The 12261-nt window shown below is 38.4% G+C and overlaps 1 protein-coding gene across 1 annotated transcript; it reads left to right on the plus strand.

Annotated features, from left to right (window-relative positions):
* The first annotated feature begins 391 nt into the window (after positions 1-391).
* Positions 392-3844, plus strand: LOC107766752 (ABC transporter G family member 14-like). The gene is made up of 5 exons (XM_016585593.2): positions 392-654; positions 1422-2214; positions 2368-2544; positions 2653-2840; positions 2985-3844. The coding sequence occupies exons 1-5, from the start codon at positions 481-483 to the stop codon at positions 3627-3629; spliced, it is 1977 nt and encodes a 658-aa protein (XP_016441079.1). The 5' UTR covers positions 392-480; the 3' UTR covers positions 3630-3844.
* Positions 3845-12261: the final 8417 nt, after the last annotated feature.

Raw genomic sequence — 12261 nt, forward strand, 5'->3', positions numbered from 1 at the left:
ATAAAATGTTAGATTTTAGAGGTATATAACATATACTGAACACTCCTTGTCGAGAATTTTTTCACTTCATTTAAGTTTGAATACCCTTACGGAAATTCCTGGCATCGCCACAGCGTATCGAGCGTTGTCATGCACCCTTTTGCTATCATCAGGAGACATCACAAGAACTCATTCTCTACATAAAGAAAGATGAAATTTGTCAGAGGATGGTAAAGTTAAAAAGTTAAGAGGAGACCTGACATGAAGAAGATTAGCATAATAATTTGATTGTGTTATAATACTTTAAGAGAAAGAGGTGGTAGCCCACTAGAAAAGAAAGTAAAATAGGCCAACTTTAGCACAAAAGAAGAGATCCTCATTTGTGTATCTTTCTCTGCTTATATATTTACATGGCTGTTCAGTTCACTTTAGAAAACTCAAGTTAAAAGCAACTCTTTAACTTCTCCTTCCTAAACTTTCCTCAGTTCAACTATTGGCAATATGCCAGTTAACTGTATAGCACCAAAGCCAGAAAATTCTGGCACAGAAGTGATGGCAGCTCCGACGAATTTGCCTAATCCATCAGAGCTGCACGACATGTCCTGTCTGGCTTTCCCTGTCCAGATTAATTCACAGTCTTTTTCACAAAGAGCTTTATACCCTATAACTTTGAAGGTCTATTTTTTACTCTATCTGTTCTCCCTTTAGTACATAAATACTCCGGAAGGAGAGCCTTGGAGCAACTTTAAAGTTGTTTCCGTGTTAGCTATAGGTCAAGGGTAAGCCGTGAAAGCAGTCACTAATGCTTGCATTAGCGAGCCGTGAAAGCAGTCACTAATGCTTGCATTAGCGAGCCGTGAAAGCAGTCACTAATGCTTGCATTAGGATAGGCTGTCTACATCACACCACTTTGGTGGGGCCCTTCCTGAATTCTGCGTGAACGCGAAATGCTTTGTGCACCGAGTACACAAAGACTCGCTTCGTACTTACATGTATAGCATAAGCAAGTTCGTTTTTACATTTAACAAGTAATTTGAGTCAGTCATGTGCTCTGATCCAGCGGCGGAGCTACATGAATTGAAGGGACAATTGAATCCCCTTCACCGAAAATTATATTGTAAAACTAGAGAAAAAACATTTTTTGGTATATAATTAAGTTATTGAATTCTCTTGACACAAGGAAATTTTGTAGTGTAGTAGTAAAAGTAGTTTAAAATTTGCTTTAGGTGTGACATTCTTGATTTTCTTGAATTGCCTTACTAGAATTCCTGGTTTTGCAACAATAAAAACCTAGTGTAATTTCACAAGTGGGGTCTAGGAGGGTAGTGCTTACTCGGGCCTCATAGGGGCCGTTTCCGATAGAATTCCTAGTTTTGCGCGAGTCATTTTTTGTTCAACGGTTCAATCTATTCTTGCTGATGTCTTCATATTTTGATGTGCAGTTTGAAGAGATTGTTTACAAGATTAGGCAAGAAACACAAGGAATGTGTTGTGGAGGAACATCAAACACAAAAGAGAAGACTATACTAAATGGTGTGACAGGTATAGTTTGCCCTGGAGAAATGCTAGCAATGTTAGGTCCATCAGGTAGTGGAAAAACTACCCTCCTAACAGCACTAGGCGGCCGTCTTTCGGGTAAATTATCGGGCAAAATTACATACAACAGTCAGCCTTTCTCGGGTTCCATTAAGCGTAGAACCGGATTCGTGGCACAAGATGATGTCCTATATCCTCATTTAACTGTAATAGAAACACTTCTATTCACAGCTTTGCTTAGGCTGCCACAAAGCCTAAGCAAAGAGGCAAAAGTGAGACATGTAGAACATGTTATAACAGAACTTGGATTAAACAAGTGTAGAAACAGTATGATTGGAGGTCCACTATTTAGAGGTATATCAGGTGGAGAGAAAAAAAGAGTCAGTATAGGTCAAGAAATGTTAATCAACCCGAGTTTACTACTATTAGATGAGCCGACTTCAGGGTTAGATTCGACCACAGCTTTGCGAATCCTAACAACAGTTAAGAGGCTAGCTAGTGGTGGTAGAACCGTGATCACAACGATCCATCAGCCGTCTAGCCGGCTTTATCATATGTTTGATAAGGTAGTGCTGCTCTCTGAGGGCTGTCCTATCTACTATGGTCCTGCATCAAGCGCCCTGGATTACTTCTCGTCGATTGGTTTTCCCATATCCATAACTGTCAATCCTGCTGATCTCTTGCTCGATCTCGCTAATGGTAATTAGAACATTTCAGTACAAGTTGAATTTCCACTACAAGTTATCCTTTCACAGTTGTTATAGCAATACGTATGAACAGTTAGAAACTATTTTAATCCAAATCATATATGTAAGGCAACAAGCATCTTAAAGTGTAGCATTGAACTTACAGGAATTGGACCTGATTCCAAGCATGCAATCGAGCAGGGCGACAATACTGAACAGGAAAAGAAGTTTGTGAGAGAAGCTCTCATCTCCGCGTATGAGAAGAACATTTCGACAAGGTTGAAATCTGAGCTATGCAGTTCAGATAACAGCAATTACAGTTACAAAAAGGATGTTTCTACAAGTTAGTTTCCAATTTACCATGAAGAAAGAAACTTCAAACTATTTTCAAACTGTTAATCCACCTTTAGTCAGCGACTAACGATAGCTATTGTGGGCTCTATTGATGCAGGAAATGGTATGAAATCAGCGCAATGGTGCACAAGTTGGAGCCATCAATTTAAAGTGCTTCTTCTGAGGGGGCTAAGGGAGCGAAGATACGAGACGTTCAATAGGCTTAGGATCTTCCAAGTTATAAGTGTAGCATTTCTTGCAGGATTATTGTGGTGGCATACTCCTACATCCCACATTGAAGATCGCGTAAGAACTTACCTCTTGACCTATATTATATTGCTAACATTTTACAATTGCAACAATCCATACTACATTTGGCATATTACAAACAGATGAAAGTCTGCTGCTATGTGCTAATAATGATATTGATATTTGACTTCTTCTTTGCAGATCGCAATGTTATTCTTTTTCGCGGTATTTTGGGGCTTCTATCCACTCTACAATGCAGTTTTCACTTTTCCACAAGAAAGAAGAATGCTTATAAAAGAAAGATCATCAGGAATGTATCGCCTCTCGTCATATTTTCTAGCCAAAACAGTAGGAGATTTGCCTTTGGAACTTGCACTACCAACAGCATTTACTTTCATCCTTTATTGGATGGGCGGTCTCAAAGCCGATCCTACAACCTTCATCCTATCTCTTCTAGTCGTCCTATACAACGTTCTTGTTTCACAAAGTCTCGGACTAGCTTTTGGCGCCTTACTCATGGATGTAAAACAAGCCACAACATTAGCATCAGTCACAACATTAGTCTTCCTCATTGCTGGAGGATACTACATTCAACAAATTCCCTCGTTCATCGTCTGGTTAAAGTATTTAAGCTACAGTTACTACAGCTACAAGTTGCTTTTAGGGGTTCAGTACAATGACAGTGATTACTATGAATGTTCAAAAGGAGTTTATTGCCAAGTTGCAGATTTTCCTGCTATTAAATCAATAGGCCTAAACAATATGTGGATCGATGTCTCGATCATGGCTGTGATGTTAGTAGGCTACCGACTTGTTGCTTATCTAGCACTCACTCGTGTACGATGATAATTCGATGAAGACAGGCGGAGGAAATATTTTAGGAGTGAAGTTGAAAGAGTTCAATTTTCTGCAATAGGGAGTGAGAATGTCAGTTTTAGATTTTTTGATCCCATTGCCAGATTTTGATCATTATAACAACAAAAATTTTGATGTACTACTACCACTCTGGCTATTTTGCTTAATATTAGCTTGGGAAAATTTTGAATGCTTTGGAGACTAAATCTGTTACCACTCTGAATATATTGAATGCAACATTTTAAGATGAAACAGAGAACAAATTCGATTTCTACCTTCTATTAGTTAATTGCTAGTGGTCTTCCTAAAACCTTCTAGGCGAGGCTATAAACATTGCGTGCTAATCAATAGGTGTATGATTAGATTCCTACTAAAGAAAATTCCCTATGAGTTACTTAAGGGTCGTAAACCTAATATAACTCTCCTAAGAGCATTTGACAGTAAATGTTTTGTGCATAATAGATATTTTAGGTAAGTTTGATGCAAAAAGTGAAGAGTGTGTCTTCCTTGGTTATTCTTCATATATTATAAACAACAACAACAACAACCCAGTGAAATCCCACTAGTGGGAAGAAATAGAGAGGCTGTTTCCGAAAGACCCTCGGCTCAAGAGGACAAAAAGGCAAAAGGAGACAAAATCTGTAACACCACAGAAATAATAAGAAAAATAGGTAAAATAGGGAAAATATGTAAGGATTATAAAGTGTATAACAAAAGAACTTTATGTGTTGAAGAAATTGTGCATGTGATTTTTGATGAAACTAATTACTTCGCTAAGAAAAGTTCACATAATGATGCTGATGGTAAAATTAGGCTCGCACAAGCATATGTCGATCGACCAGATCAAGGTACTTCGTAGAACAACACTGTACAGAAGAGACAACACAAGAACTCGGTTATCTCGAAGCTGAGCATGATGTACAACAGACAGAGGGAACCGAATAGGCTGATGCTGGAATGTCTAGCAATGATGAACCTAGTTCCTCTGTTGACCAAGAAATAGTATTACACAAGGCTTGCATGTGAGAAATTGAAAGCATAAAAGTACTCATCCAATTGAGAACATTTTCACCCCTGTGGATTCTATAATAATGACGAGATCCAGAGCAAGAAATATATACGCCTTCTCTGCCTACCTGTCCATGATTGATCCTATGAAAATTAAATAAGCTCTTCGAGATGATGTTTGGATCGTTGCTATGAAAGAAAAATTTCATCAGTTTGAGAGAAACAAAGTATATAACATTTGGAACCTCGACCAAGGGACGGAACAATCATAGGAACTAAGTGGATGTTCTGAAATAAGTTAGAAGATCAATTTGCTATCACAAGAAAAAACTCAAGATTTGCGGTACAAGGTTACAATCAAGAAGAGAACAGAGACTATAATGAAACTTTTGCCCCAATTGCTTGAATGAAGGCCACTTGGAAGCTCATTACTTTTGCATCTTACATGGGGTTCAAACGTATCAAATGGATATTAAAAGTACATTCTTTAATGGGCTTTTGAAAGAAGAAGTGTTTGTGCGTCAACTTCCAGGTTTTGAAAGTCATGAGTTTCCTGATCATGCTTATAAGTTAGATAAAATATTTTATGGATTAAAGCAAGCACCTAGAGCATGGTAAGGGAGATTGTTAAAATTCCTTCTTGAGACAAGTTCACAAAAGGTAAAATTGACAATACTCTATTTTTGATGAAGATAGAAAGAAACATTCTAATTGTCTAAATATACATGAAGATATCATTTTTAATGCTACTAAATGAATCCTTGTATAATAAATTTGCAAAATTAATAGGAAGTGACACTACTACAAAAGAAACTTTTAGTGGCATTCAATTAGTGGCAATAAAAGAATGGCCGCTAAATAGTTTTGTAAACAAGAATATTAGCGGCAAATAAGCATTAGACGCTATTACATACCTTTTTAGTAGCAATAAAATTAAATAGACACAATTAAAAGCGATTTTTATTACTTTGGTATTCCCCTCCAAAATGCTAGAAAAATAACCCATTCCCTCCAATTTTTTCCACAGTGTGAATTGAATTTTTATTCATCAATTTTAGTAGTGGTGAACTTTTCTTCAATCTTCGTCCCTGTAGAGTAGCTTTGGAAAATATGTAAGTAATAATTAGATCGCTGCTTACTCTATAGACCAAGTTGTCTTATTCTTACAATACTGTGTTCCAGAATACGATTTATTTTTTTTAAAATATTATTATGCTGGCTATCTATTATCTTCTATTGCCCTTCAACTTGTATAACAATCCAATTTTTTGTTTGTTACCTGTTAATGCAAAGTATCACTTTTTATATCACTTCTATAGTATGTATGTATATGTGTCCTTTTCTAGGCTTACACATGTTTAGTGATAGTTCCTATATTCCCCACAATATTTGATCATACGGAGCTAACAACTGATAAAAAGGTGGCAGCTATTAGTAGCTTCTTAGTACTTCTAATTAAAGGTAACAGTTCATAAAGCATACCATCTAGCTTTACTTTTAAGTTGAATAATTCTTCAACTCTGATATTACATAAGGTAGTATGATATTGTTTATTGAGCAGGGTATACGTGGTTGTAAAATAATTTGCAGACTATGAATTTGAGTTTATGACCTCAACTTGCTTGAGATTGAGGAGTAGTAATAGTTGTTGCAAAGTTGAAGTCAATAGAAGTTAGCACGTCGTCTATGCCGATTAGGTTTTTGCTGCCACATAAATATGGTAATTTTATCACTTAAGGAATTGTTAAATGTAACTTACATAGACGAAACATGTTGCTAGTTCATTGATCTATTTGTTTATGGTTGTAATATATCCCTGTGCGCTCAAGTTAACCCATATACCACAGTTTAATTAAATAGTATCATTCAATGAAATTATTTGGTTAACTTGGATAATTACCTCACATTTTTTTTTTTTTTTTTTTTGTGATGAAACGGAAAGGATCCAGTAAAACCAAAAAAAAAAAAAAGAACTGTAGTTATCCATAGAACTGAAACATATAGTGGTTAAGACTAAATCTATGTATTATTTTGTATTTTGGTAGATGGATCATCGAAGTGCTTTGATTTACCAATGAGGAGATTGGGGAGGAAGACAAAATAGAATGCGGATATAGTTGTAATAAATAACCTAGATTAAGTTAAAGAGGATAAGTATAAGCTAACGGAAATCTCAGTTATAGCTCTTGACTAGTGCTTGCTGAAGACTGCTTCTTTAGATAGACAATAATTATCCCCTGTGATAACAAATTAATAACCAGGAGATCAGTGGACTGGTCTCGTCTCTTAGTGGCTCTATGATAACGCTAATGTATCAACTTCATAAATCCTAAAACACACTTAGCTACTTTTGATTATTTCTTGGATAATTTTTATGTATAAATTATAAAATAGTATTCTTATGTTGCAGTGACAAAGGAGAAAACAAGCAAATATAAATAACATGGCCAAGCAAAGTATGCCTCACACTGGAGGATCCAAAAGTATTGTCACCTTAATGGCTGAGAAGGTATTCATGTGATTAGACTTCTCTCTTCAACTTATCTGTTTGGAGCGCATACTATAAAGTTTTTTCTAGTTTGTACTCTAACACAAGGAAGATCAATAGTTAGTTTCCTTAAACAAATTTTTTGGTTTAGGAACAAAGGTTGTCTAGGCAGGGTTTCCAAAGAAGAAGAGAACTTTGTTTTCTTTTAATTTTGAAGAAGCAATGGAAAATGAGAAAGAAAAAATGGATGAAGTGATGCTTCCATGGTTTTGTTTTCATCCAACTGATGAAGAGTTAGTAGGGCTTTATCTAAGGAGGAAAGTTCAGCAGAAACCTATCACCATAGAACATATCAAGCAAATTGACAATCTATAAATATGATTCCTAGGATCTACCAAAGTTGGCAACAACAGGAGAAAAAGAATGATATTTCTACTGTCCGAGGGATAGAAAGTATAGAAAAAGTGCGGATTTGAGGGGTTCTTTGAGGTCCGATTTTGATATTCTTGATATGTATAGACTCGTGGGGAGATAAGGAATCTATTGATAAAAAATTTATCAAATTCTGAGACGTGGGCCTGGGGGTCGGGTTTTGGTTAATTTCAGGATTTATGTTGAAATTTGATTATTTTTGCATGGGCTTCGTTCACTTAGCATATTTTGACATCGTGATTCTGATTTCGGATAGATTCGCCGTGAGTTGATGCCGATTCTAGGGGCAAAGGCATTGCGGGCTAAACTTTGGACCGGATTGAGGTGAGTAATGATTGTAAATGTTGTCCTGAGGGTATGAAACCCCAGATTGCACATCATTGTGCTATATTGAGGTGACGCACATGCTAGATGAGCATGAGATCGTGCAACGTTGGGAATTGTGACTTCGTCTGTCCCGAATGACTGTTTTACCACGTATTTGATTACAAACTGTTTGCTATCATCATGTTTTGGGCGGAATGCCATATTTGGGCCTCGTGCCAATTATTTGGACCTTTAGGGGATTGTTACTGATATTTCCTTACTATTTTAACTTTATCTTGTACTCAGTCATGTTATATTCTACTGTTTTCATAACTCAACCATGTTTACTCTGTTTTAACACATTAAATTATATTTTGGGCTGAGCATCATGTTTTACTATTGCCCTAGTGACTTATGAGATTCTGACTGAGTAAGGCTGATAGCCTGTGTTGTGAGGATACTTTGGGGTCGGGCTGCACGCCACAGCAGTGATACACTAATTATGATTATGAGGCCGAGGGCCTGAGATTGTATGCTACGAGGTGGCTTGTTGATATGAGGCCGAGAGCCTATTGATTATGCCACGAGATGGCTTGATATTGCGTTTGGGCCGTAAAGGGCCCCTCCCGGAGTTTGCACACCCCCAGTAAGCGCGGGTACACGTTGTGATATGAGATATAGCCCGAGGGGCTGGTGTTGTTCTATGTGTTGCCCGATGGGCTGATTCTATTGGTATTATGCCCGAGGGGCGGTTCTTTATTTGTTTATCTTTTCTAGCAGACTGTCATTTACTTGCTTAACTGTTAAAAAGGCATTTTAAAGAAGATTAAACTGAACTAAGGTGACTTTATATGTTTTCACTATTTCATCACTTTTATTGGCTTTATACTACTTCTCTATAGCATGTTGAGGTGCCTTTATGTGATTTCTTATCGGTCAGTCTTTATTAATTATTATTACTCACTGAGTTGGAGTACTCACATTACTCTCTGTACCTTGTGTGTAGATTCAGGTATTTCTGAACCCGGTAACGGGTATTGGTTGCTCAGAGGCAGAGTCATCGGAGTTTAGCAAGGTAGCTGCCCGACGTTCGCAGCACTGCTTTTCTCCCTCTTGATCTCATTAGACTATATTTAGTAAAATTTCAGATTTTTCACTGTATTTAGACCTTAGTAGATGCTCGTGACTTGTGACACCCCGATGTTGGCTATGTCTATTCTGCAAATTGTATTATTCACCTTTATTTTGGGATTGTTATTATGTTAAAGACTTAAATTGTGTATTTAATTGTTAAAAAGAATTGGGTGTTGTGTCGGCTGGCCTTGTCTTCACGAGAGGCACCATCACGACCGAGTCCGGGTTTAAGGTCGTGACAAGTTGGTATCAGAGCCTAGGTTACATAGGTCTCACGAGTCATGAGAAGGTTTAGTAGAGTCTCGCAGATCGGTATGGAGACGTCTGTACTTATCCTCGGGAGGCTGTAGAACCTTTAGGAAAAACTTCACATTCTTGAATTCTTATTGTGCGCCCTTGATTCAGCTTGGAATGTAACTCTTTAAATTTATTCCACGCGTTTGTATGTGTGCATGAGCGCTCAATATCAGATGTGCATTGATGGCTTTTGATTTTCCCGACCGAGGGGAGAGATGTGATCTCTATGTGTTGATGTTGGGCCAGTCTGGAGGACTTGAGGCTGATTTTTTGCCTATAGCTGAAGCACTGAGGCGTTGATTGTGTCACTACGTGCTTTTGGATTTGTATTGCCGATAGTGTCCCTATTAGTGGGAGTGATGACTGGATAGCGGTGTGATGAGTATGGTATGACTGCGAGATGTATTCATACGATTTGGAAGCGACGAGAAGGGTCTGCTGGAGGATAGAAGAACTATTAGGTGCTTGATTTCCATCTTGATTTGAGGTATACTCCCGAGTTATGGGTGTGTGAAGAATCTTTCCATGTTTTCTAGTTGGGGAAGCAAAGTAGATTTCACGTTGTGTTATGAGTTCAGATTCAGGAAAATCAAGTGACTACGTAATGTCTATGACGGTGGAAGGGTATAAAAAGATGTTAGTTGAGGCGAAGTAGGTGGGCTATCTCCTGCGGATTGTTCTGAAGTTTACGTAATCCTTTATGTCGTTTGTTGGAAGATCTCTGTCACCAGGGGAATATATGTGTTGCAATTTGAATTTAGGTCACCAAAGAGAGTGGGTTTAACTGTTACGAGAGTGAATGCGAGATTTGCAGAAGATTTAAAGTAATAGATGGTCTGTCTTTCACGAGCTTATGAAGGATTGAGTTTAATCTCACTATGGTACTATGGCAGCGATAGAGTATATGCATTATGAGTTATTGTGTGTGATTTGATCTACGACTTCAAGCCAAGTGGGGGAGTCGGCTATTGATTAGTTGATTGCATGGTTATGTGCTATGTTGGTCCCAGTTTGAGGCATGCTGGTAAATCAGTTATGGCTTACGGAGGCTGAGACCGAGGATGGCTCGAGTAAAGAGAATTTCAATAAAGGTTATGTATGCTTTATGGGCGTATGCGAATCGCGGAATGACTTGAATTATTATTGGTAAAGGATGCTCGGTGCATAGAGCAGCAAGTTGCTTAGTTTTGGGTGAGGTTACATCCTGCGGTGTTGGAGTGCTAATGAGGCACAGGTTGTTCGGTTAATCTGATCAGTCTAATTGAGGTTTGAGTAGAGTGGATGTGTGAGGCCCCGTGAAAAATTTTCACCTTAAACCCAAAAGCTCGTAGTGGCAATTAGGATCATGTGTTAGAGATGCGTGATAGTGTTTATTGATGATATCTTTCGTGATAGTGTTTATTCATGGATCTTATGAATCGAGAATTCAAGCCCTTTCTAGAATCCTTTGTGATAGTGTTTATTGATGATATCCTTGTGTATTCCCGAAGTCGGGAGGACCATGTTGCCCATCTCAGGGTAGTTTTGCAGACTCTTCAGCAACATCAATTGTATGCAAATTTTTTGAAATGTGAATTCTTTCTTAAATTTGTTGCGTTCTTGGACCATGTCATTTCCAGGGAAGGAATTCTGGTCGATCCTCAAAAGATTGCAGCAGTGAAGAATTGGCCTAGACCTACCACTCCAACTATGATTCGTAGTTTCTTAGGCTTGACTGGGTACTACAGGAGGTTTGTGGAGGGGTTTTCTACTTTTGCCTCTCCATTGACTAAATTGACGCAGAAAGTAGTTAAATTCCAGTGGTCCGATGCTTGTGAAAAGTGTTTCCAAGAATTGAAGTCAAGATTGACAACAACACCGGTGTTAGCCCTGACAGAGGGTATAAAAGGGTTTGTAGTGTATTGCGATGTTTCGAGAGTCGGGCTTGGGTGTGTCTTAATGTAACACGGCAAGGTTATAGCCTATGTTTCTAGGCAACTCAAGAATCATGAGAAGAACTATCCAACCCATGACTTAGAGCTGGCTACAGTGGTGTTTGCGCTAAGGATTTGGAGACATTATTTGTATGGGGTCCATGTGGATGTATTTGCGGATCATAAGAGCCTTCAATATATTTTCAAGCAGAAAGAGTTGAATCTGAGGCAAAGAAGATGGCTAGGGTTACTCAAGGACTATGACATTGATATTCTCTATCACCTGGGAAAGGCTAATGTTGTGGCAGATGCACTTAGTCAAAAATCCATGGGAAGTTTAGCTCATTTGGAGGTCTATCAGAGGCTGTTGGACAGGGAGGTTCACCAGTTGGCTAGTTTGGGAGTTCGCCTTGCGGACTCTAATGAAGGAAGGGTAATTGTGAAGAATAGGGCTGAATCATTGCTTGTGGTAGAGGTGAAAGAGAATCAATTCGTGGATCCGTTGTTAGCACAACTGAAAGAGGGGATTCTCAAACACAAAACCATAGCTTTTTCCTTTAGCATGAATGATGGTACCCTACGGTACCAAGACCGCCTATGTGTTCCTGATATTGACGGTCTTCAGGAGAGGATCATGGCAGAAGCTCACACTTCCAGGTATTCCGTGCACCCAGGTTCCACGAAAATGTATCATGATCTAAAGGAAATTTATTGGTGGAATAACATGAAGAAAGATGTGGCGAACTTTGTGGCAAAATGTCCAAATTGTCAGCAAGTAAAGGCCGAACACCAAAGGCCCGGTGGATTGGCTCAAAGCATAAAAATTCCTATGTGGAAATGGGAGATTATCAACATGGATTTTGTGGTAGGGTTACCATGCACTCCGTGTAAGTTCAACTCGATTTGGGTGATTGTTGATCGACTGACAAAGTCAGCGCACTTTCTGTCAGTCAAATCTACCGACACAACGAAACATTATGCTCAGTTGTATATCAAAGAAATAGTCAGGTTACATAGCACTCCAGTCTCAATCATTTCAGATCGA

The sequence above is a fragment of the Nicotiana tabacum genome, chromosome 5 (genome assembly GCF_000715075.1).
Source record: "Nicotiana tabacum cultivar K326 chromosome 5, ASM71507v2, whole genome shotgun sequence".
NCBI classification, from domain to species: domain Eukaryota; kingdom Viridiplantae; phylum Streptophyta; class Magnoliopsida; order Solanales; family Solanaceae; genus Nicotiana; species Nicotiana tabacum.

Coding starts and splice junctions, on each gene's coding strand:
- LOC107766752 (XM_016585593.2), top strand. CDS start 481: ATGCCAGTTAACTGTATAGCACCAAAGCCAGAAAATTCTGGCACAGAA. Junction 655..1,421: donor TATACCCTATAACTTTGAAG/GTCTATTTTTTA, acceptor TTTGATGTGCAG/TTTGAAGAGATTGTTTACAA. Junction 2,841..2,984: donor CATCCCACATTGAAGATCGC/GTAAGAACTTAC, acceptor TCTTCTTTGCAG/ATCGCAATGTTATTCTTTTT.